This window comes from Dendrobium catenatum, unplaced genomic scaffold, assembly GCF_001605985.2.
Source record: "Dendrobium catenatum unplaced genomic scaffold, ASM160598v2 fragScaff_scaffold_1395, whole genome shotgun sequence".
In the NCBI taxonomy this organism is placed as follows: domain Eukaryota; kingdom Viridiplantae; phylum Streptophyta; class Magnoliopsida; order Asparagales; family Orchidaceae; genus Dendrobium; species Dendrobium catenatum.
In genome coordinates, this window is record NW_021319857.1 from 1,140,076 (window position 1) to 1,165,341 (window position 25,266).

At 34.8% G+C, this 25,266-nt stretch overlaps 1 protein-coding gene across 3 annotated transcripts; it reads right to left on the reverse strand.

Annotated features, from left to right (window-relative positions):
- Nucleotides 1–720: 720 nt before the first annotated feature.
- On the reverse strand, nucleotides 721–21,214 carry LOC110108854. Of its 3 annotated transcripts, none has more exons than XM_020839686.2 (3): nucleotides 20,996–21,214; nucleotides 20,708–20,868; nucleotides 721–1,513 (listed from the first exon to the last, which is right to left on the reverse strand). In XM_020839686.2, the coding sequence occupies exons 2-3, from the start codon at nucleotides 20,751–20,753 to the stop codon at nucleotides 849–851; spliced, it is 711 nt and encodes a 236-aa protein (XP_020695345.1). In that variant the 5' UTR covers nucleotides 20,754–20,868; nucleotides 20,996–21,214; the 3' UTR covers nucleotides 721–848. The 3 variants fall into 3 exon arrangements, with proteins under 3 accessions (XP_020695345.1, XP_020695346.1, XP_028555654.1); XM_020839687.2 differs by adding an exon at nucleotides 9,340–9,473 and having other exon boundaries at nucleotides 20,708–21,214; XM_028699821.1 differs by lacking the exons at nucleotides 20,708–20,868; nucleotides 20,996–21,214 and adding an exon at nucleotides 2,538–2,676.
- Nucleotides 21,215–25,266: the final 4,052 nt, after the last annotated feature.

Below are 25,266 nucleotides of genomic sequence, written 5' to 3' on the forward strand. Positions count from 1 at the left end.
GTGGAATCGAAGAGGGGTGAGTTGTTGAAGATGCAGATGAATCCATACCAGATAAAAGCAAAACAGAAGAGGCTGAGATACGGTTCTAGCCTACGGCTCGGATAACATGTAAAATACTACAGTATGTTGTAGTTCAAATTGATCCTGCAGGTTAATACAGAACATGCAGAAAGCAGAACAGAGGAAATCCAAAAAAGATAATGAGAATTGCATTCATCTTGATACCAAGTTACAGACCGTAAGTAACATATATAAATATGTATATTAGGATAATGAGTAGTATGCTGAATTACTCAGTGACAGTTATCAATCAACGGTACTGATAATGCATGCAGCAGAGCATCCAACGGCTGCTATGTGATGTTTCTGAAAAGCAATATTCTGTATACACGAGTAGTGGATCAGTGAGCCGACTGATCATCCTGTTGATAGCTTATAAGATGAAGTGTATCAGTTAACAGTGGACGAGTACGTGATGATAGAAATATGCAAGTGATAATAATTGTAATGAGTAGATTTGGGTTGGGTTAATGATCAATGGGCCATTGTAACTCTATAAAAACTCCTAAATAAGGGGAAGGGGGAATGAAATGAAGTAAGCCTTTTCCCTATTAGTCTCCTGTTTCATCTTCTGCCACACCCTTGTTCGAGATTTGCTAGGAACAACAAATTGTCGTTTATCATTTCAGGCAGAATTTCAATTCGTACAAAACAACGTAATTAAATAAATTAATTGCACCAAAGTAGAAGGCATATGTGCTAAAAAAAAACTTTTAGAGGTCATACATTGGGGCAAAACAAAGAACTTCTAAGGTCAACAAAGATTACATAGGGTTTGGCTTGGAAAACTAGGTCGGTGCCACCCCATCAATCGGGAACATCAACTTCATACCAAATAATCCAAAGACAACACACAACAGCGTCAACTGAAAAATAAAGTAGAGGGAAAACTTACAGACCATGTGTTGCACCCTCAGGAAATACTCTGTCCTTACCAGCTCCTCGGAATAAGCCCCTAACTTGTCTGTCCTTTCTCTCAACTTCAAGGTCTTGTCCTCAGCATCTCTAAGCTTTAGCATCATCTGTTCTTGATCACCAGCCAGATGCCTCAACCCATTTGACAAAGTAATGTGATCTTCAGATAGAATTTGCCAGTTGGGGGAAGTTCTTCTTAAGATCAAATACTCAATTTCTGCCTCCATCTTTTTCTTGAGGAGGACTTCAAGTTCAGACTTCACCTCCTCTTTACGATCTTGAAGGGCTGATACAAGGGAACTTGTGCCTTCCAATTTTGGAAAATTATTATTGCTAAGTACTAGTTCAAGCTCCCAGACCTGCTGTTCCTTGATTTTAACGGTTGCCAAGGTTTCATGTAGCTTGGACTCCATATGCTTGATCTTTTTGTTCAGTTCAAAAAACTGAGTTTCAGGCATCAGAGAACTGCTAGATTGAACTCCAAACTGCCCATCATTGCCATCGTGTTCCTCTGTAATTTTCCCAAGCCTCTGGATTTCTGTTTCAAAACAAAGTTGCATGAGAAAATCTAGCTCTTTCTGGTAATAATTTCATGATAAATGCAAGCTTTGATTCCTTATGACTACAAAGAAAATGGAAGCCCACAAAAGCACTCAATTGTTTAAATTAGTGCATGAAATCTGAAATTTCGGGCCAAAATAGAAATTATCCACGGTTCAAAGGTATAATGTTTCTCCAAAAACCATGTCATGTAAGGGTTTTGGATTCAAAAAAATAAAGCAAGGCAAGATTTTAGATGGTAAACAAGCATCTCACTGGTTATTTTTGTTGCAAGGAAAAGAATTCCATTATATAATGGCTTGAAGGAGGGTCTATAAACAGACTTACAAGAAGATACAACATTGAAACAAATATTTAAAAATAATACCTCAATTTATTGGGATTTTTCCAATATACTCTTGTTCTAACATTAGAAGCCCTACGTACTAAACTCATACCTCTCAACTAGAGCATATATATTTGTTAACTTCAACTTGCTATATAAATATGAAAATAGAAAATGACAGAGTTTTGATAAAAACATTTGCCACTTGCTCTAAGCTGAAAAAAGAGGAGCAACAATCTTCTTGAAAACAAACAAAATGTAACATAAAATAACAATCAATTCAATATATTTAGTCCATTCATAGAAAACATGATTGCTTAACAATATAGATGACAGCATAATTATCGTAGTACGGCCATAGGCAACGTAATAGAAAAATAAACTCTTCCAAGAGTTTTTACTACGATAATTATGAAGTCATCTATATTTAGCCTTTGCATTGATCCTAACCACAAGAATTTGTTTCTTACTTTTCCAAGTAAGTTAATCTTAAAAAAAAATACAATGTCTTTAACTAAACTTCCAATCTTCATTAAAGCTAGCATAATCAACATTAAAAAATGCTTCAATATTCACATGTTTAGTCTAAGCTTTTGTTTTAGATGTTGCATGAGCCAGCTAACAAATGAAATATCGGATCCGATAATAGTTTAAATAAATTAAATTGCAAACTAACCATCGATATTTAGATGTGTCCAATTGCTTGCCCTTTGTTATCAGACAGTTTTAATTTCCATAGAGAAATCATCCGACTTGCAATCAAGAAGGTCGATTTCTTCAAGAGGATCAACAGCATACCTTCTTTGAGATAATGATACCCCTTTTTTGTTATATGCAAATTTAACTCAATTGGGGTTGTTCAGGATCCTTGGAGATAAAACATTTTTTGTAAGTAATGTTTTACCACAAAGGTATCATTATAATCACTTATGCGAACAAATATTATTAACATAAACAAGTATAATAGAGTCAAAGGTAGCATGTCTAATGAAGATAAAATGATCCGTGGTGTTAATATGAAGGCCAAGCTCAACAAATACGTCACAAAATTTGTTAATTCAACCTCATGACTATTAAAGTCCATAGATAATCTTCCTGAGTAAATTTACACGGTTCTTCCACTCATAACATAATATAAACAATCTCCTGAAGGCATTGCTCACATCTATTTGGAGCAAAGTCTAGGCTTGAATGTTAATTACTGAGAGGGGAATCTCGATAGAATTAAGCAAAACAAATAGGAAGAATGCATTAAAATTCTATCCCATAGACCTAAGTTACCCATTCAACAACTAACAAAGCTTTGATGATCGATGAACCATCATGATGAAATTTAATAGTAAAGACACATCAACAAGCAATTAGTTTAACCAAGGAAAAGAGGGGGTTGCCAAATCCCATTTATAGAAACGGAATAAAGCACCAATCTTACCACCTAAAGCCTCTTTCGAGATAGGTTTTGCAGTGCTTATTAAAATACCTTGGGAAAAGACAGAGGATAGTCACGAGAATCTAAGGGAAGTGATAAGCCTTATGATGGGGACATCAGAGCATGGAAAGTTTATCAGAGGCGTGGTCGTCAATCTACGGCCACGATTGCGCCGATCTATTTTTGAGTCCTCATATGTACTTATTATATTTATTTGCTTTTTTATTTGTTTTAGTCGTATTTCCCTTTTTACCCCTTACTTAAGGGTTTGTCATGTATAAGCCCAAAGGGCTAAGTAATTTTTTTATTTTCCCGTCCATTGCATGAGGCTATATATAGCCCTTATGTTTTCTTTTGAAGGTTTATGAATGAATTATAAAATTTTCTGCATATTGAGTTCTTGTAAGAGCTTGAGAAGGTTTGGAGAGAAATCCTTTGGAGAGGGAATCGGATCACCCACCAACCTTGGAAGAGTCCGATTTCGTGTCTAGTTTCTTAATAATTTTCTTTATCTTTTTATCCCTCCCTTCCCTTCCATCTCTCGGTCCATATACAACCTTAAGCCGTCGGCAACCTCTTTAAACCTCCCACCACCGGCCAACCACAAGCCCACCTCCCATATGCAACCCTAATTTGAACTTTAATTGTTTTGGAAATTAGGAAATTCTATTTTTGAAAAGTTTCCAAAATTAAATCCTACTTGTATTTAAATTCAATTGGATTTAATTACACATTCCCAAATATCCAAGTCCAAAACAAGCAACCCTTAAATGTCTCTCCCTAAATCCTTCTTCCCTATTGAAACCGCCAGCCCCCTCTCTCTCTATGCCGGCCCCCTTTTTAATTCCCCTTTATTTCTTTCTAAATTATTAACTCCTCTCTTTGGGAAGATTTCAAAACCCCTACCTCTCCTACCCGCCCCTCCCTCTCACCGCTTTCCCCATTTAATTATTAATTAGGGGAAACAAATTCCTAAACTTCCCTCCATCCTACCTCCCAAAATCTGAACCTATTTCTTCCCTAAGCCCCCATCTTTGGCCGGCCACCTCTCTCCCTCTTCTCCACTTAAATCCTTGAGAGAAACTTCTTTCTCTCAAGAGGAGTCTTTATGGGAAGCAAAGACCATCGTCTCCAACACTTCAACCCTATGGAATCGATGAATGGCTGATCCCGATCTTGACTCAGGCTTCGTCTACAACGAGCAAGGACACATCGACATTCTCCGGTCAACATTCTTCGACGTCAACCCGGAAATAGACAATTCCACCGAAGAATACCTGGATCATATCATCTTCACCTTGTCCAAAACAATGGAAGAGCAGCTTGCCAACGTTCATTGGCCAATCACTTTTGTTCCACGACGAGGGTGAACTTTTTCCCCTATTCAAATCCTCTTCTAATCTTCTGCTCTTGTAGGTTGTGATTCAAGCACAATGATTCATGGCAAGCTCTCTGCCTTCGCTTAGTAAACGTAGAATTTGAGTTTTGATTTTTTTATGTTTTCTAATCTCATTGTTAACCTAGGGATTCTATTGAACATCTACTTAATTTGCATTGGTTGATGGGATATGACCTAAGTGAAGTCACCCCTCTTTTGTTTTCTATTATCGTTTAGTGGCCAACGTTCGTAATTATTAATTTCTCTTATTCAAAACATGCAAGTTCTTATTGCATTCATTAAAATCATACTTAATCTTGCATCACCCTCGACCACAAATGATAGTTGGTACATATCTTCATCCACAATTCCTTATTTTTAAGCAACCAACCAATCTTTACATGATCAGGTGACCCATCTTTATTCCGTCATTTATTCCACATAGCTTCTTTCTATAACATGGACACATAAGCCCTAGATCATTTCACCAATGACTACAAAGCAAACCATGCGCAAGTCCAAAAGCAGCAAGGCTCCTCGCAATCAATTGGCCACAAAGAAGATCACCACTGATAATAGAGTCAACAAGCGCAATCACTAGACTAAGATCCAATTTCTCTTTACAATATTAATAAGTATTAGAAAGCGCCAAATTATTTATCCATAAGATTATGTTCTAAACATTGATTTGCAATCTATCTCTGCTACCACTTTCTCGCAAGAGTCATGAGATTAAAAGAAATGAAAACATGCATAAAGATTCTTAGGTTAGTTGTATACATGATTTGAGATATTAAGATGCCTTTGAGAACATAAAAAAAAAATCGAGAGAAGAGGAGAGAAGGAGAATAAGGAGAGGAATACATCAGAGAGTGTAGCAGAGCTTCAATGTTTTTATTTTTCATAATGTTATTTTTTATTATATAGTATTTCTCTGTTGAGGACAGAGGTCGTTATAAATGAAGGACTGAGATTAATCTAATGATTACATAGTAATTGTTAGGATTGTATGAGCATGGGTAGTGTCAGTATTTACCACCTATTGTGGTAGCTTTATTACTTTATCATTTTCCCTCATGTTGATGATTTTTCTTGGAGCATCAACTTGGGCCATAGTTCAGTGAATTATGAGATAGATAAGGTTTTGGTGAAGATGGCGGATGACCAGTCCTGAAATGGAATATGATGTATAATGATGTGCAATGATGTCCCATAATTTAATGCATTCATGACCGAAGTGATAGCATAATTTAATGTGCTTATTGCAAGCATAAAAAATTGTAGTATTTGCAAGCGCTGGAGTCAAGACATTGGCGAGGTGAAATGGTGTTACTTAAGTGATTTGAATAATAAATCCTTGTAATAAGTGGAAAAGCTAGATAATGTCGATGACGGTTTTTACTAAAAGGTGCGATATTGAGCTTTTATTTACAAGAAAGCCACTTCTGACAACTTCTTCATGCACCTCAAGATCAATGAGTGAACTAAGAATGTGCAATAGCTACTACCATAATTGCAGTGGTGTGTCACCTACCCAATCAAAGTTTGAGTAGGCACGAAGGTGATTCTTGCCTTTGTGAATGGGTAGACCAAGAGTTAGAATTTTTTAAATGTACTAGAGCTGGTGATCGAGCCATTGAAAGTGGATATTCAAAGGTTTGTGCATATGCTAACACTGTGTTTGACGGCGAAGGAGATGCTTGGGTACTAATAAGTGCCTCTATAGTTCTAGATCATTGAAGTTGGATTCCAGATTCTTAGTGAATGAGATTTTGGTAGTAATTAGGATTTTGATTGCTTAGTAGGTGTCCATGCTGAATCATTGTAGCAATTTTTAAATGTATTGTGATTAGCTTTGTTGGAGTTAATGTTATTTGGATGCCTAAGAAGTGAGAAGAAATACTCAGATGGCACAAGTAAAAGTATTGTTAGTGGTTTTGAAGCAATCTTTTGATGGTATCGAAGTTATTGTCAATGAGGAGGATGTCGTCTACTTATATCAGGTTGTAAAGATTGGTGTTGTAATGGCTGTGAGCATTGGAGATGGGTCAATTTTGAAGCCAAGATGGTAAGGATGATTGCATTAGATAATGAACCATTGCTTTGGTCCTTATTTGAGTCCTTTTTTAGCTTTTGTAAGAGGTAAACATGATGTAGATAGTGGAGATCTATGAAGCCTTTTGGTTGAGGCATAAATATCTTCTCATTGAGCATCCCATCGAAAAAGGCATCGGAGACGGTTCAATTTAATGATCGGGCATGAGTTGTGAGGAGCAGTGAGAAGGATGTATGGTAGGGCATTTTTGCTACTAGACTAAATGTGTCTGTGCATTCAATACCATGTTCTTGTTCATAGCATTGAGCAAATAGACATTCTTTACTTTGTTTCTTGAAATGGCATCATCGAAAAGAAGCTTAGTTTGAAAGTACATTTTCTACCAGGTACATTTTGGGTTGGGGATGGTGGGACAAGCATGTTCCTTGAACCTGGATGACTTGAAATTCTCCTGGAATTGCTCTGCATCATTTTTCTTCCTTGACTGCAAAAGTGTGGCAAGTTGGGTCTTGAAACTTAGTTATAGAATGTAACAGGTTAAGTATTTGTGCTAGGTTCACTTTGTCTGCCTTGAGCCTAACAATCATGGGATGGATTGTCAATTGCAATGAGGTTTGATGTGTTTGAATAGCTATGTCAGTGGTCTATGGTAGAGGAGAGTGAGAATTGACTCCGCCTTCGGGCGTGTTGACTTTCAACGCTACCAAATCGGCTCAGGATGCTTCTCCCTCGACCATCAATCTCTCCAAGCGACAACACAAGGCTTTCAAGGCCTACATGGAAAAGCAGCTGTTATAGTTGGGACCCATTGCCACTCTGCCAAGGAAGCGGAGGAAGAATTTACAAGATGACACTGGCTGGGACTTTGTCCCCTTTGAGGAACAATGAAGCCTTACCCTTATTCATTCCTTAGGGTGAAGGTGTGCTTATCCGGCTGCCGAAGGAATGGGATATCTCTCCGCCTTCAAGCGTGTTGACCCCTAGCTTAGGTATCTCCCCCCTCTGGAGTTGTTCTTTAAGCACTACTGGATCTTCGAGGCCATGCAATTGGGGTGGGCCTCCTTGTGAATCAAAGGGGCTTATCCTTGTCTTTGTTGCTTTCTTTTTGTTTTGTCATACTTGCATGGTTATTTTCATAGTTTTAGATCTTCCCACTTTTGTTTTTTGGCTTGGGAAGACAGTTAGTATTTCCATACTTGATATGTACTCCTTTTATTTCTTTTAATGGATGCAACATGCAACTTTCAAGGAGAGTGAGAATTGATAAGGGTTGAAGTGGGTTGGGTTGGTTGCGAGATGACGATTGGAGCTGTCTATCATGGGGTTGATCTTAGTGGACAATGGTAATTCAGAATGATGAGACTAGTGAGATTGCAAAGTGGCTGGAGTGCTGGAGATGAGAATGAGCGTTAGGGGTGGTTGAATTGGGTTTGAACAAACATTTGGTGAGACAATAGGAGATAATTTGTAGGAAAAGATGTCTCGGTTAAAGCTCACATGTTGGGAATAATGATTTTGCATGTATTAGAGGTTGTAGGGGTTGCAGCATTTATAGCCTTTATAGGAGGGAGCACATCAGAGAAAGATGCATCAAATAGAGTTTGGTAACAGTTTGATTTGGGTAAAGTTGCAATCATGGGTAGCATTCACATCCAAAGATTTAAATGTGTGACTATTGAGGCTGGTCTTTCTATAAGACTTGATATGGAGAAAGGTTATCAGTTTTGGGGGATGTGGCTAATTTATGAGATAGATAGCATTTAGAAGACATTTTTCCCATAGAAAGTGGGAAAGATTAGCTTCAAGTAGAATGGTAAGAATAGTTCAATAATCCTCCTATGTTTTCATTGTACTAGCCCATTCTCTTTGGGGAAATGGGCCGAGTTGCTGAGCAAGAACCAATTGGGCTATTAGAGTGTTTGAATTGTGGTATTAGTTTATCCTTGGCATCGTCGGAGCACAGAAATTTGAGTGTTTAACTGGCATTCCATCATTTGTTTGAAATATTTGAATTTTGAGATAGTTTCAAATTTAGTTTTCATTGGAAAACCAAATAAAATTATGCAAAATCATCAACTAATGATACATAATAGTTGTAAACTTAATTAGAAATAATAAGGGAACTATGAGATTAGGATAAGGTAAATGGTAGTTTATGACTTTTTGTTAACCAACAAGAGCTACATGAGAAGGTCGAGATAGAGGTATATATATAGGCATTTCTTTTTGCTATTGTTAAGATAGTGGAGAAGTGAGGATGGCCTAGCCTGATGTGCCATTTTGTTGAGGCAGAGCGTGTGGATGGCAAGGCAAGACAAGGTTTGAAATTGTGCAAGTGGGTATTGAGGCGTATTCTTTCCATGAGGCGAGGTGTAAGCCTCAGGGCATTTTGAGGCATAAGCGTCATAGTTAAACCATCAAATTAATGAAATTATGAAATAATAAATAACATAACTAACATCAAAATAAGAAATTAAAGTAAGATTATAAAAAATTAAAGTAAAACAATTAAAAGTCATACAAGACTACAAAAAATGCTAAATAAATAGTCTCTCTAACTCCCAGTTCAACATTAACAAGTAGTATAACGTTATAATTTATGAATTTATAATTACCTGCTCTCATCACTCAAAAGATCTTCATTAAAATCATCATTGTAACTAATTAGTTTCTTTCCTCCAGCATATTAAAACTAAGGAAATGGGTCTTCAATAACAAGAGGAGGCTTGGAGAAGTGGCAACAGTGAATCTGCAACGAAGACACAGCAACATCAAATACGGTATAAAGGTTATGCACTATGCAACTAAGAGTTTGAGGTTGTGCGGTTCTTCTCAAGTTTAATTTGGTTTATGTAAGGTAAATATGCTTAACTATATAAAAAAATTATAAATTTTAATTTTAAAATTGCTAAAACCCTGAAGTTTTATTCTTAAGCCTCTTCAAAATTATGTAAAAATTATGCTAAGCATGCCTTGAGGTGCACCTCATCCCAACTGAGACAAAAGCCTCATCTAGCAAGCGTGAATCATACTCCTTATTGCAATTTTTTTTTTAAATTGCGTTGAGGCAAGTCTTTAATTATGCAATTTTAAATTTTGAGACAAGATTGGAGGGATGCTAAGACGATGAAGGGAAGCGAAGGATTGGAAAGAGATTGTTAAAGCATGGACCCTTGAGGACATTTTTATAGGACTCAAGTCCTGAATTTCGTAACCAGACACATCAAAATTTATAGAACATGTATTGCCAATAGTGAGTCAATCATCAGAGAGAAGGTTATGTAAAAGGTTTGGAACATGGAGAATTTGAGAGTGGTAGCTTACTAGTGAGGGCGAGGTAAATGTTATGTTTAGTGTGGGAAATAGGAAGTGTCTGACCATTTGCAACCATGACAAGTTTATATTATATGCCTATAGATTTGAAATTTGGTTTACAAGGGAGGTGAGATTGGTTGTTGCCCCATAGTTGATGTACCACTCGACGGAGGGATTGGTGGAAAAATAAATAAAATTTAGGGGAACAATTGGTAGTTGTAGTTTAACTCATTGTGGTTCATACATTTGGCTGCAAAGTAGGCAACCTTGCCACAAATTTGACATTCCACCATGGTTGTGAAAGTCTTGCTACCGCATGGGTGTGCTGATGAGTTGCAATCCTATTTGTAGAAGGCTGATGTGGGTATTCCCTTGTAGAATAGAGGTAAGATGAGTGGCCTTGTAAGGCAATGAGAGAGAGGTGATGGTCAAACACTTAAGTGAGTTGTAGGTCACAGGATGCCTCATTAGCCTAATTCATTTTTGCTGAGTAGAGAAGAGAGTAGAGGTCGAGAAGACTAATGGGTAGGAGGCTAGTCCAAATGGTTTTCTTGAATTCATGGAAGGTCAAAGGAAGACTGTTTGGAGTGCATGGGACAATATCTTCGTGGTCAAGTGGGGGTACAGTAGATATGATAAGGTTGACTTTTGATTTAATTTCAAAGAGGTACTCAAGGATTGATCCTTCATCGAGATGTCGTGCAACTTGTCCTTTAATTGAAGGATGTGGGAGTGGTAGCTCGATTGTAGTATTGTTTTATAATGGACCAAATTTCTGAATTTCTGCATGAGTGGCTAAATTAAGGACATATGGTAGAAAAGATGTGAAGATTGTTGAATAGAGTGATGGAGCCATCAGCACTAAGGGTGTGTTTGTTGGGTTTGGGGACAAAATTGTCTAGATATCCTCCAAAGTCCTTGTAGCACAAAATATTTTGAGAGTTTGTGATTTTGGTTGAGTTGGATGGAGATTATGTTCTTGATGTTTAACATCAAAAACTTTAGTTGAGAGGGGATGGGTGTTCCATTATGAGAAAATGGTCTCCTGTGGAAGAGGTGGTCCATTACTACATGGTTTGAGGTACGGGGATTAGTCCGACGATGGGAACTCAATTTCGCAATAAGGCTGAGGTCATTGTAGAGGGAATGAGATGAATTTGTTGAATGTATAGAAATACAATGAGTTATCATTTGAGTTGGATTGTTGTTTGGCTATGAGTATGTGATACGAATATATAGAAATAGAGGAGAGGCGAGGAGAAGAGAATAAATAGAGGAATAGATTAAAGTGCAAAGTAGAATTTCATTTCTTGACTTTCATAATGTTGTTTTTACAATAGTTTGGTAAATATTTATTGTACTATGCAATATTCTTTTACTCAGATAGAGCTTGCCATAAACAAAGGGCTGGTCTTAATCTAATAATTACGAAGTAATGGTTGGAATTGAATGAATGTGGGAAGTAACTTCATTTGCTATTTGCTGTGGCAGCTTTATTTTGTTATTAGCCTTAACAAATTAAGTTGCATAATTTAAATAACAGATAACTTCAAGAAATTTAATATATTTTGACTCATATTATTTAGGTTATAATTGTCATTTACATAAACTGATACATAGCAACAAACAATAAATTAATATGTTAATTATTTATAATATCTTCTTATCATAATTAATTTTACTACATAATTAGTGGTTAAGAAGTACTTTATTATAACAAAATAAACATGTGACTTAAAGTAAATGGTATAACTTCTTATCATATGATATTACAAATTAACTTAATAATTTTTACATAACTAATTAACATAGTTTTATAAGTACGGTGTCCTAGTTAAACATGTAACTTGAAGTAAAGGGTATAATTTCTTATACAACAACAACAACATCAAGCCTTTATCCCATAACTTCTTATCATATGATATTACAAATTAACTTAATAATTTTTACATAACTAATTAACATAGTTTTATAAGTACGGTGTCCTAGTTAAACATGTAACTTGAAGTAAATGGTATAATTTCTTATCTAAGCATAAATTAATATGAATTAAAAGAATAGTTAATAATTTATTAATGAACAAATTAATTTAATTTCTCTAGATTATTAATAACATTTTCATGATTACACGTTAATTAATTAATTAATTATTTGATTGCTAACTAATATGATGATTAATAATTATTTAATGAAATTACTATTAAAATTTATCATACATGAATTACTAAATAATAATTTATTTACTTTTAGATGAAAGGATTTTAACCTTAGCCCTCTACCACATATCAAAGGAAACAAAACTCAATAAAATGGGTGGCCATTAAACATTAAATGTTTCATGAGTTATATTATTTGATTTCTTGTAATATAATGCAAGTGTTGTGCTCTTTAAATTTGATATGAGCTATATTTTTATAACTAAAACAACTTATTAATTTATATAAATCATTAGCACCATGCACTTCGATAATATATATTTTTCTAATAAGCATCTTTTGTCATTATTTCACCATTTTTGCAAGTGGTTCATTTTGTTCCCTATTTTGAAACCTCTAATAGTCTAATCATACATAATGTTTTTTAATAAATAATAACCAATGCAACAACTATTAGTTTAATAAATAAAGGGTTGTTCTTGGTTATTTCCGTTGTTCTGATTATTGAGATGCATATATTTATTTCATGTTTAGGGACTTCGGGCATTTGACGCTTGGGCCAGTTAGTCAATTGCTATAAATAGATTTGTTTGATTGTTTTTGTCACTACTATAGAATGACTGGTCTTTCCATTGTTGGCAAGGTTGGAACTAGAAATCTAAATTGCATGCTCAGATAATTTTCATGCTGACTAATCTTATGTTTAATGCTCATAAAATAACTGTATTTTTCTTCAAAATAACTACTAATATTACCATGCTTAATGCCAACCTTGGCTACAAAATCATTCATCCCCCATTCAATTAGTTGGCCATTCTTATATATAGCTCCCAGCTAAAAGATGACTTATTGATAAAGCTAAAAGGCTTCTTGATGGTTGGAAGGCAATGATTTTGTTTCACCCTAAGAATATCTTTAAGAAAATTGAAAGTTGGGTTCTAGGTTGCTCTATGACGGAGATTCAAGACTTTAAAAAATGCATATAATATCTTGGGAGAAAACTTGCACTCCAATGATATCGGGATTCCTTCGCATATTCAGATCTATGCTTGTAAAGCCAAAATGGTTTGAAATAACATGCATAATTATGGCTATCTTAGCTCAGGGTGGAAAGTAAATATAGCAACATATGACAGCAACCTCCTCCTCCACTCTTCCACTTTTAGAAAGGCGTCACTTAAAATTGTTCATAAAATTAGACCCTACATTTCCTACTTAGTTTGTAGTGGTTCATCTTTCACTTTATTTTATAATCCACGGGTCCACAGTAAAATTTTCATGGAATTATTTGACTATGAAGCTCTCATATTCCTCCTTTTTCCAGCCAACAATCCTCTATGTTCAATCATGTCTCGCTCCGCATAAAATATAAACCACCACCCTCTACAAAATATCATTTACAAGAACATTTGCGATGTTATCATATCCCATTGTGGTGGTGCAATTTCATGGAATTCCAAGCAGAATTCTTACTTCAGAGACTTCAAAGAATCACCCTTAATTTTCTAATTTGTTGGATATTTGCTAGACCAAAATTGTTTCACATAAACATTCCATTATAAGGCTCTCCTTATTTGACTGGTTGGCTATAAAATAAGAGCTCAAAATAGTTGATGCACTCATCAAGCACAATATTTTGGAGAATGAAACTTCTAATCATTTACTTTGCAACACCCCTATTACATATGATTTAATGAAATGTTGCCTTCCTTTTGATCATACTTGTTGTTTTCTACTCTGGTTCTATTGCTCCTATCAGATTGCAGCCTTAGCTTGCTGCGTGATTTCTCAGTATTGTGGTGAATTACAATTGGTTGAATATTTCTTTACTGTGGTTTTCAGTTGGACTATCTTTTTGCTGTATTGTTTTGTTTTTTTCTTCTATTAGTTGGTGGTTTGGCTTGGTAGGAATCTATTAAATATATCAGTGACTACATATTCCAATATGGTATATGCTATCTTTTGGAAATTAAGCAATTCTTAAGTGACTACTATAGATAGTTACGGAGGGATTTTTGCGTCCTCTTTGTGTAGGCTTTCTTGTTGTGCTTGCATCTCTACTCTGGTTGCATCATATTTTGCCATGATTTTGAATTTGGACAATGATGATAACTCGGATTGATTGTAACTTGATCTCTTGAATGCACTCTAGCTGGCTTGCCTTAACCACAACTAGTTATTTCTCTATATCTTGCTCATCCATCTCCTCTCAGAGTATACTCGTGTCACATGGGTTACTTTTGCCTGACTCCTAATGGCATTATTGAACATATTTCATTGCCATGTTATGAGTCATATAATATTTTTTATATAATTTCGTCATTCATACATGTAAAAGTTTATTTTAATAGGTCATTTTACACCTGCAACTTCTTAAGGATACCCCAGACCTCTCTCGATCACCCCTACATCCTACGGACACATGTTTGTAAACAATGCCACTCTAGTTAAAGAACTGCGAGTTAAAAGTCCTGAAACAAAATAGGAACTATGCTTTTAATCCCAATCGTTGCATATGTAATTTAAATTCTAATATAACTATGAAATAATTTTCATTGCATAGCATGAAAGATAAAAGTAAATTTAATGAAACGCTCATCTAGTGTCTTCATATATATTTGTTAAAGATTAATTATATCCCTTGCCAGTATCATATTCATATCCACATGTCTATAGCCATGAATCATAGTTGTAGGCTATTTGAATTTGTTTCTCCAACTTTCACCCAAATCCAATACCTTTTAAGTCTATATTTTGTATATGATATATATTTGTTAAAGATTAATTATATCCCTTGCCAGTATCATTTTGATGTGTCATACTTTAAAACTTTGGGAGAGTTATGGAGCATAGGTTACGACGTGATACTAATGTTTCTCAAAATCAATTTGGATTCATGCCAGGTAGGTCTACTATGGAAGATATTCATTTATTGAGAGGGTTGATGGAGAAGTTTAGAGAGACTAGGGAGGATCTACATATGATATTTATTGATTTAGAGAAAACATATGATTAAGTTTCAAGAGAAGTCCTATGGAGTGTTCTAGAAAAGAAAGGGGTTAATAATGCTTATATTCAAGTCACTAGGGATATGTATGCAAGAGTTGTTACTTGTGTTCAAACAAAAGGTGGTTTGACCAAGTATTTTCCTATTTCAGTTGGATTACATCAAGGATCAGCCTTAAGCCCTCATCTTTTTGCTTTAGTCATGAATGCTCTCACTACACATTTGCAAGAGGATGTACCTTGGTGTATGCTTTTTGCTAATGATATTCTTCTTGTCGATAAGACTAGAGACTGAGTTGAAGGTAACCCGAATTATTGAGGTCAACCTTAAGGTTTTCATTTGAGAAGATCTAAAACCAAATACATTGAGTATAATTTTAGTAGTAATAGATATAGTGGGGGGTTTGTGACTTTGAGTGATCAAGCCATTAATAAGTGTACTGGTTTTAGATATCTTGGGTCTATTGCTAAGAGTGATGGTGATGAGAAAATTAACAGGAAATCTTGGTTTGTCTATCATAGGAGGAGCCGTAGTTCGATGACTATGATTAGGAGCCTTTATTTATGACTTATTTCATGTATTTCATTTTCTTATTTCATCTTCAGTAGAAAGTTTTTTCCATTATACCCTTATGTTGGGTTATTTATACGTTGTAGCCCAAGGTGCGTTTTAGTCTTTTGAGTCTTCATGTTTTGAGGCTTATATATTGAGGTCCTAGGCTATTATATGGAGATGATGATTATTATGAATGAAACTTCTATTTTTTGAGTTGTGTTTGAGTCTTCTTGAAGAGTGAAGTCCCTAGGAGTAGGGCAAAGCAACACCCAACAACCGTCATCGTGGAAATGTTCTTGGTTTTGTCCTATCTCCTCTCTCTCCCCCTATCCTCCTAAATAGCCCACCAAGCACTCCAACCCTTCCAAACAGCCAATTGAATATTCCAACCCTTCCCAAGTAGCCACTGAGCCTTCCCACCCATCAAACAGCCGGCAAACCGCTTTCCTTCCCCTCCATATAGCCAACCGAGCCTCCCTCCCTCTTCTGCATAGCTAGCCAAACTCTTTGTTGCATTCCCTTGGTCGGCCAGTCTTCTAACTTGCCTCTTGATATTCCCTAGTTGCCACCTTTTCCTCTTCACAGTACTCATTAACCCAACATAATTAAAACTTTTTCCATTCCCATAGCTACTGCCTTTTGCCCTTCCCAACCCTCATTAACTCCATTTAATTAAAGTCTTTCCTATTCCCTAGTTGCTACAGTTTCCCCTTCCCAATCCTCATTAACCCCACTTAATTAAATCCTTTCCAATTCCCATATATGTTGACCTTTTCTCCTTCCCAGCCCCATTAATCTCCCCTATTGTTGTCGACTCTCCTCTCCATTAAATCTCAAAGCCATTGTCCACTCTCATACACTTATTTACATCTAAGTAGCCACCCCTTTTTTCCTTCCTCCATGGATGGTCGATCCAAATTTGGATCATGCCTTCGTCTTTGATGATCAAAGCCAGTGGATGTGCTCCATTCTCCTTTTTCTCGACATCGACTTTGGCAACGACCATACCGTCGAGGAATACGTAAATCGAATCTTCTTCTCCCTTGCAACCGCAATTGACAAGCCTCGACCTCTGATTCAGTGGCAACTCTCCCACCGTCCACCTGTCACCTCTTTCCTGGGTAATTTTTCCTTGAACAAAACTTTAAGTGATTGCTTCTTCTTAATGGCATCATTAATTTTGTGTCAAGTTTTCTCCCGCTGAAATTCTCAAAGAGTATGAGTGAGAGAATTTCATTGTGACTATTCTAGTTGTTAATTATGAGAATTCTGTTAGTTCCAAATAAGCATTTTGTGTCTTTATTATTATTTTATTATTCTCCTACTCTATTTGTAATCGCATGTTATTGCTTGATCACCAACTAAGAAAATCCTAAAATAAACTCTTGTGAAACATTAATTTTATAATTGGTAAGTTTGTCAATCACTTATTAATCACAAATAATTCATGCATCTAATATATGTTTCACATCATATGGTGAAATAGATGGGGATATTATTAGTAGAATTCAAGTTGGATGGTTGAAGTGGAGAAATGTTTTGTGTTTGTTGTGTGATAGAAAAGTACCACTCAATCTTAAGAGAAAATTTATAAGATTGTGGTGAGACCTACAATGCTTTATGGCGCAGAATGTTGGTCATTATAAAAGAAGCATGATATTAAGTTAAGTGTTGCTGAGATGAGGATGCACAGGTGGATGAGTGGACTTACACTTAGAGACAGGATATGAAACGAGCATACCCAGAAAAAGGTTGGAGTAGTTCAAGTGACAAATAAGATTAGAGATAGTCTCCTTAGATGGTTTGGTCATGTAAAACGTCGGCCTTCCAGTGACCCTGTTTAGGAGAGTAGATGTATTAGATTTTGCCTATATTAAGAAAGGTAGGGGTACACCTAAAAAGACTGGGTTAGAAAATATTAGAAATGATCTTTCTTTATCAGATCTAAATGAGAATTTGACTCTTAACAAGACACAATGGAGAAAAATGATTCATGTAGCCGACCTCATGTAGTGGGATAAAGGGTTAATGTTGTCGTTGTTGAATGGCATGAACTCTCAGTATCATTGGTTCTAATAAAAACTCTTCAGCAATACGCCACAACTAAAAAAATCAAGAGCTATAGACAATGTCCAAAGTAGCTCTAAGGAGTTGTTTGGCAACAGGATTTACGCCGGATTTGAGCATGATTTAACATAAAACTGCCAAACAAAACTACCACTCAACGTAAATCTCAAAGCGGAATAAATTCGTTGTTACCACCTTTTTGTGATAAATATCATATTTAGTACGGGGTTGTTTGGCAACCAGTAGGATCTAACTATTTAGGATTTAGTAAATCCTGGATTTAATAAATCCTAGAGCTGTTAAAATTCTATGAAATTGTTTAGAAATATCATCCAAGATTTAAGGCGGTTTGTTGATTTAAAAATTAAATTTACTTTGTTATTAATTTAAATTATGTGTTAAGAACATTTATTTATTAATTTTAATTTTGATTGCCATCAATAAGTTGTAATAATAAATAATATCATTAGAAACTAACTTAATTATTAAATAATTTGACTAATAATTTAATTAATAATTATAATTTATAATACTAAGTATCAAATTACTTAGTTGCTGATTCAATATGTATTTGATATCTTATTAATTTGTTCATTATTTTTTAAATAACTAATTATTTAACTTATAATCATAATAAAAATTTCATTAATTATTGAATTGTTATTTAATTCTTTTAATGATTAACTATACAAGTAATTATCTCAGTGGTCGCTTAAATATTCTACTACTCATTACTTATTTAATTATTATTTACATTATTAATTATATAATAATAATTTATATTTCAAATTATATCTATTAAGCTAATTAAATTAAATTTTAATTATTAACTATACAGCTAATTGTTTAATTAAGCTTCTTCAAATTATTTATTTATGCTACTAATTACTTAATTAATCTAATTACTTATTCATTTTTAAAACTGTCAAAATCTCAGTCATCCATTGGCATTTGATCCCACAGTCAGGATGAGAATCCGTGGGAGGCTCACCTGGATCACGCCAATATCCTTCTATATTTGGGTAGCTGAATTAGGAAGGATTATATTGAGGCAATTATGTATCAATTAGAAGTTATTTATTTCTTTATTAAGACTTCTTGTATAGATCTATAAATAGGGATAATTTTGTATAATAATTAGAAGGTATTTTTACCTTTCTCCAATTCTATGAATTGTAACAAAAACCTATGGTGTTGTTTGGCAAGTAATAGCAAGAACGACACGATGAGAATTCAACATAGAAAATCAAACTAACATGTGCTAACATTTCATGTGATAACCTGTGAAATCAACATAGAAATCACAAGAAATGGATAATATTTGAGAAGCAGTTCATGAAGAATGAAGAGAAAATAGCAAGTAGGAAGAAATAAACTCAATAAGAACGAACAAAAAAATTCATATCTTAAAGTGTGGTTATTACATATATCATATACCCAAAATCAAACTAGCATGTGCTACTTCCAACATAAACAACTTAAGCTATGTCCACACAAAATTCCAAGTTACAAAAAAGCTTCACTCAAACTAAAGAAACCATGGTTATAAATTGAATTTTATTTCACTCATCGAGGAAACAAAAAATGTAGTCAACATGAACGACGTTGTCGATACATTGCATTCAACTAAATCAAGCACGATGAATCAACAAATAGAAAAAGTATGTTAATTACTTAATTGAATAAAGTCTTACCCGACCTTCCTACAACCCATTGGCAATTAAATGCATTAGTTTTTCTTCATGAAGCCTTTCCGCAACAGTAACATGGATGTTAGGGTCGTCATTAGGTGCTAGTACTTTACCTAACTCAGTGTCATGCTGCATTTCTGTTTGAGACATATTGAAGTGCATGTTATGTCCATAGTATTGTCTTATGAAATTGTGTAATATTGCATAAGCAAGCACAATGTCCGTCTGCACCGTTAGAGGAGACTATTTCATATGGGTTAGCACTTGATATCTCTCTTTCCAAATACCAATTGGTCGTTTAACTACGTTGTATAACTATGTGTGGCAGTGGTTATACAACTACTGCTGATTAGAGCACCGATACTAGTTTGTCCGCATTGCACAACTGAAAGCCACTGGATAAAATTTATCGGATGGAAGTTTAAAGTCTCCTTCCTCAACTGCCCACTGTAACATTCTCATATCTATCGTGAATCCCTCCCAACTAGAAGCAACGTAGATGAACTAATAATCAAATGAGACTATGGCCATAACATTTTATAATGTGAACCCCTTTCAATTTCTGTAACGATTTTGTAGGCCAATATTACATATTGTAGGAATATAAGTTCCATCTATTGCTCCTATGGCATTATTGAAATATGGGTAGAATTGATGGTTTGAAGACACGAAAAGATGGCACCCTATATCTTCAATAGGTAACTATATAAATTCATCTGCTAAAGAAACAAATGCTCATAAATCAAGTTAAAACAATGACTCACTGTCTCCAGTAAGTGTTGGATAAACTCGCAAATTGTCTGAATGTGTGTGTGCAACACCTCTAAAAAACATTGCTCATTGTTCTTCTGCTACTATATTTCTATTGTCCCTAATAAAACCACGACTCACTAACAGTTACTTCAACTGTTGAAATGCATCAACAGGTAGCTTAAAACAATTACATGCTTGTAGAGGGTGACCAGCAAGAATATCAACAACGTACTCTTTTTCAGTATATATTTTGTTGAACATTAGCTACCGTTAAATGGGTTTTTCATCGGATGAGCTATAGCTCATCCGACATTATTGATGGCTTGAGGTCAACTATTGTCTGACTAATTTCCAATTGTGTGTTTAGAAGACTGTTGAAATCATGTTGAGCAAACCAACAATATAAAGCGGGCTACAAATAGAAGATAATAGTATGGACCTTGTTCTAATACTTCTTGTGCCTCCTGGAGGAAAACCATTGACATCACTGAAGGATAAGATGATAACTTGATTGCAATTCTCACTCCTTTGAGTATTCTCCTTCAACAGCTCAGCATTCAATCTTCTCTAAAAAGATTTTCTACAGTTCTGGTGGAGAACCTATATCGAGGAAGGTACCAACTTCTGGAGTTAACTCACCATTAGAAACAGCCCTTACTTAAGTAGGGCTTCACTTCCTTTCTTCTCCAAATACACAATCAATGAATCAAATTAAAATAGAAACTACCACCGCATAGGTATCAACCACAGTATTCTCATCAAGGTGCGGAATTGTAACTCCAGCCTGAATTCGAGAATACGAAGGACTCAGCGGAATTCCCAGAAAGCTAGAATTATAAGAAATGACTCGCCGAATCAGGGACGGAGAATGCCCTCGCTGGTGGACGGAAAGAGTTTGGTTGCATCGAACGGACCGCGGAACCCTAGGGCTGAAGGAGAAAAAAAAGTTCAAAATAAGCCTTTCTAGAAATCTATACAAAATTAGTTTTTTTTTTTTTCTTTGAAAAAATTAATCCCAATTTTATAAGAAATTAAAATTGGACAAAATGAATCCAACTTTTATAAAATTAAATAACTAAATTTTTATTTAATTTGATATTTTAATTATTATTATTATTTTAGAGATCATTTAAAATCATTTTTATATATTAAAATTGTAAATAGAAATAATGTAGTACTTACTAAAATGGAGATATATGATGATTTTGAAATAAATAAATTCCGTAAATTCTGAAAGTATTAATAAATTCTACAAATTATTTGATAAAATTAATAAATCCTTAAAACGGAGAAAAGAATGGAACATCATAATAGATATGAAAGCAATATTTTTTAGGAATAAATAAAATTTATGCTTATATTTAACAATTAAATTTTTTATAGACAAAAAATTTTCCTCATAATTTGTAATGATAATTAAAAATATAAAGTGTCATCAATAATTATTTTTTTCTCATTTTTGTTTTCAAGAAAAAATCAACCAATATTATTAGCAAAAATAACCTCGTTATATGTATAATATGATGAAAATGACAGAAAACCTTTCTTCATTGGTTGATGTCATCATCGTCATATCTTCAATTAAGGCTTCGTTTGGGACGGCTTTTTTATTGCTTTCTAAAACGAAGTTTTAGTACAAATTTTTTTATTTTTGTATTAAAACTCTATTTTAGAAAGCAATAAAGAAGCCGTCCCAAAAGAAGCCTAAGTTTCTTTGCTCAGGATGGACTTGCTGGCAATGTTAAAAAATTTTCTTATTTATAAACGGCTTAAGCATATATTGGTAAAAAAAATTCAAAGTTGTCATCATGTAGCATATATTAAGTCATTTTAACGAATATGTATTGTAGAGTTAGATTGAGTGTCAAAAAGTGTGTGTATATACTTGGTTAAAATATCTCCTCAAATTATATTTGAATCTTATTTGAATTGGAATCGAACATGATTCAAGATTCCAAACACTGTATTGTTTGAGCTTTATTTGAATAATTTTCTTACTATAATTTATAAAATAAGATGAAATCATGTATTAATTAGGTAGTTATTTTAACACGATCTAAATAAGGTGTGATCATGTCTTTGAATATTGTTCAATGACATATTAAGTATACTCAATAATTTAATCATTGTTCAATCAATATTAGAACTTGTTTAAATATCATTTGATTATTTTTAATTAAGGTTCGAAGAAAAGTGAAGTTATAATACCATGGAAGTTTTTTTTATATAGGTAAATCAAGCATCTAAATTCTTATTGTGCAGAGAAGAATTGATGGAAGACAAACAAGTTAATTAGATAATTAATGAAAAATGAAGCAAAAGATTAAAGATACAAAGAAATATTTTCTTTAATGATCTCAATAATATTATATGTAAAGTGACAGATTTTGATAATAGACAATTTTAATCTAACATTGGAGATGATGTAATGCTTTGGTGAAGCATCATCAATTCCTTGATGTTATGGGCCTTTCATGTGAATATGCAGTGGCTGTAGCTTGAGATTGGGGTGTCCGTTAATCATTACACCTTATGTTAAAATGTTTATATACAAGAAGCATGGTTTGCTACAAAAGACACCTAGGAGACTCATAATGAAATAAATAAGCTATTCTATCACCCTCATCAGTAAAGCCTAGTAGTGGTAGTTCAAAGAAAAATAGGATGCCTTCAAAGGGATGTAAGGATGGGGTCCAATGTAGCGTACCCTATGTACAGTTAGAGGCTATAATCAAGTTACTTGTAAGACCAAGAGCTTACTACCTTCATAACTATTTTCTTGCATGGATTAGTTATAATTCTTAAAACACTGTCACTAGTTGAATGGTTATGCAATGATGTATTTGTTTTTTATTTTCATTGTGTTATGCATGTTGTGATTGTTCTTGGTTGTATCTAACATGTTCTATTCACACCTTGTTCAACAATTATTCGGTGCATGTCATGGTTGAATTTCTTCTGTTGTCTGCTATGATCACTCTTTGAATTTGTATTATATAAAACATTATACAAACCTTATTCAAACGTACTAGTCAACTATTTTATAAATTTTTCTAGCAATTTCTTACTCAAATCATATTTGAATCTTATTCGAACAATATTTGAACCTTTATTGAAAAAAATAATGATAATAAAGATAAACGTTTGATTAAGATTTGAAAAGTATTTGATCATGGATCAATTTTTATCATATATGATATTAAACTTGATTGATATTTGTATGAATATTGTTCAAATATTATTCAAATTAATTTAGGTTAGGCAGACTAAAAATTGTAGTCATCAATCCTGATTAGGTCTTTTGGGTCTTTCGAGAACTTCGGTGTACATTTCTATAAAAAAAATAAACTTGTGCCCATATTTCTCTAACTGTAAGCATTATAGAACACATAAAGATGGTGTGGTTGCCGTAAAGCAAAGAGGTTATTGTTTATTCATGTAGCTATGTGAGTCATGAAAAGAAGTGGTATCTTGTGCTCATTTCTTTTTTTTTTTTACAAACAAATTTTATTCCAACATCAAAAAAGAGTATAACCACCTAAAAAAAAGATACGAAAAAAGTTACAGAGGGTGAAAGGGTTAACAACTCGTTAGGCTCAGTAATTGGCAGAGGCTACCAACTCCCCTGAAGTGAGGCACGGGGCCATCCAGTATGGAGTGAGAGCAGTAACGAACAAAACAGCCACGAGCAGAAGACGCACCACTAAAGGTTGCCACGAGCCAGAGCTTCCGGGAAATGAGCCCTAGCCACATCATTGCCCATAAACAAACATTCGCCTTGGTAATTCTTAAATGTAGCTCCAGCAAACCGGCAAACACCAAACGAAAATAAATGAAAAGGAAACAGAGAGCCTTCCAACCAAAGAAGTCATAGCCATAACCCAAAGGAGAAAAACTGACAAAAGGCCCAAACAAGCAACACTAAAACCCTAATTCATTTCCTACCACACCTACGCCTCCCACGAGAGGAAACAGACACAACAGGTCTGTCTTTCTGCCCAGCCAAATTAACCTTAGGAACTTCATCCCCGCTATCCTTCGAAGATGAATCAGACGAACAATGAATCCAATCTAATTACATTCTCACACTCTCACCCGAGTTAGCACCCACCTGAGAAAATAAAGCCTTAGTTGAAATAAACTTAACATGAACCTCAACAAAAGGGCTAGGAACCAGAACAATAGGCGTCATAAGGTTAACATCATAATCAAAAGCCTGTACATTCAAAGACAGATTAATAGAGGATAAAGCATTAACAGGACTATTGATAGCTAACGGAGACAAATCCACATCACAAGTAGGAGAAACAGGAGAGACAGAAGGCACAATATCACCAGGATGAAAGTTCGTTAGGGATGTTAAGCCCTATAGAACTGGCCCGAGGCTAACCAAGAGGGGGGGTGAATTGGTATTTAAAAATTTCATTAAGCAAAAAGAACGATTATCACAAACCAAATCACCACAAAAATAAGTGCGGAAGCAGTAAAAACAAGAACTCGAGGATTTATAGTGGTTCGGTCAACTTGACCTACGTTCACTCCCCGGAGGCGCCCTCCGAGTATTGCACTACAAACGTGACTCTCCTTTAGCCCCCACAGCTAGGCGGAGAAGCCCTTATAAAAATACCTCCATTTTGCCACACCCGGCAAGGCAGAGAACCCAACTCCTTTTGCTTCCTCCTGAAGCAGGAAGAGAACCACGATCACTTGTTGAAACTTGCCGCTCCTAACCCTTCAAAGGATAAGAGACTCTAGGGAAGAAGAAGTGGAACAATGCTTGGAGCAACCCTTGTGAATCCCCTTACAAGCTCACCCTCACAAGATCCTCTCTCTCTCTCTCTCTCCCTCTCTCTCTCTCTTTTAGGTTTTCTCAGGTCAAGACAGCAATCAATGATGTTCAAAAATATTGAACAAGAGCTCTTAAATAGAAGAGCTTCAAAGGGGCTCATTAAGTGCAAGTTACCGACTTTATCGTCCAGGAAGATATTTAAATCGTCC

Excerpts from the sequence above, each read along its gene's own strand:
- LOC110108854 (XM_020839686.2), bottom strand. The coding sequence starts at position 20,753 with ATGTCAATGGTTTTCCTCCAGGAGGCACAAGAAGTATTAGAACAAG. Across the intron at positions 1,514-20,707 it reads ACAAGAAGTATTAGAACAAG|AAATCCAGAGGCTTGGGAAA; the intron begins GTCCATACTATT and ends GTTTTGAAACAG.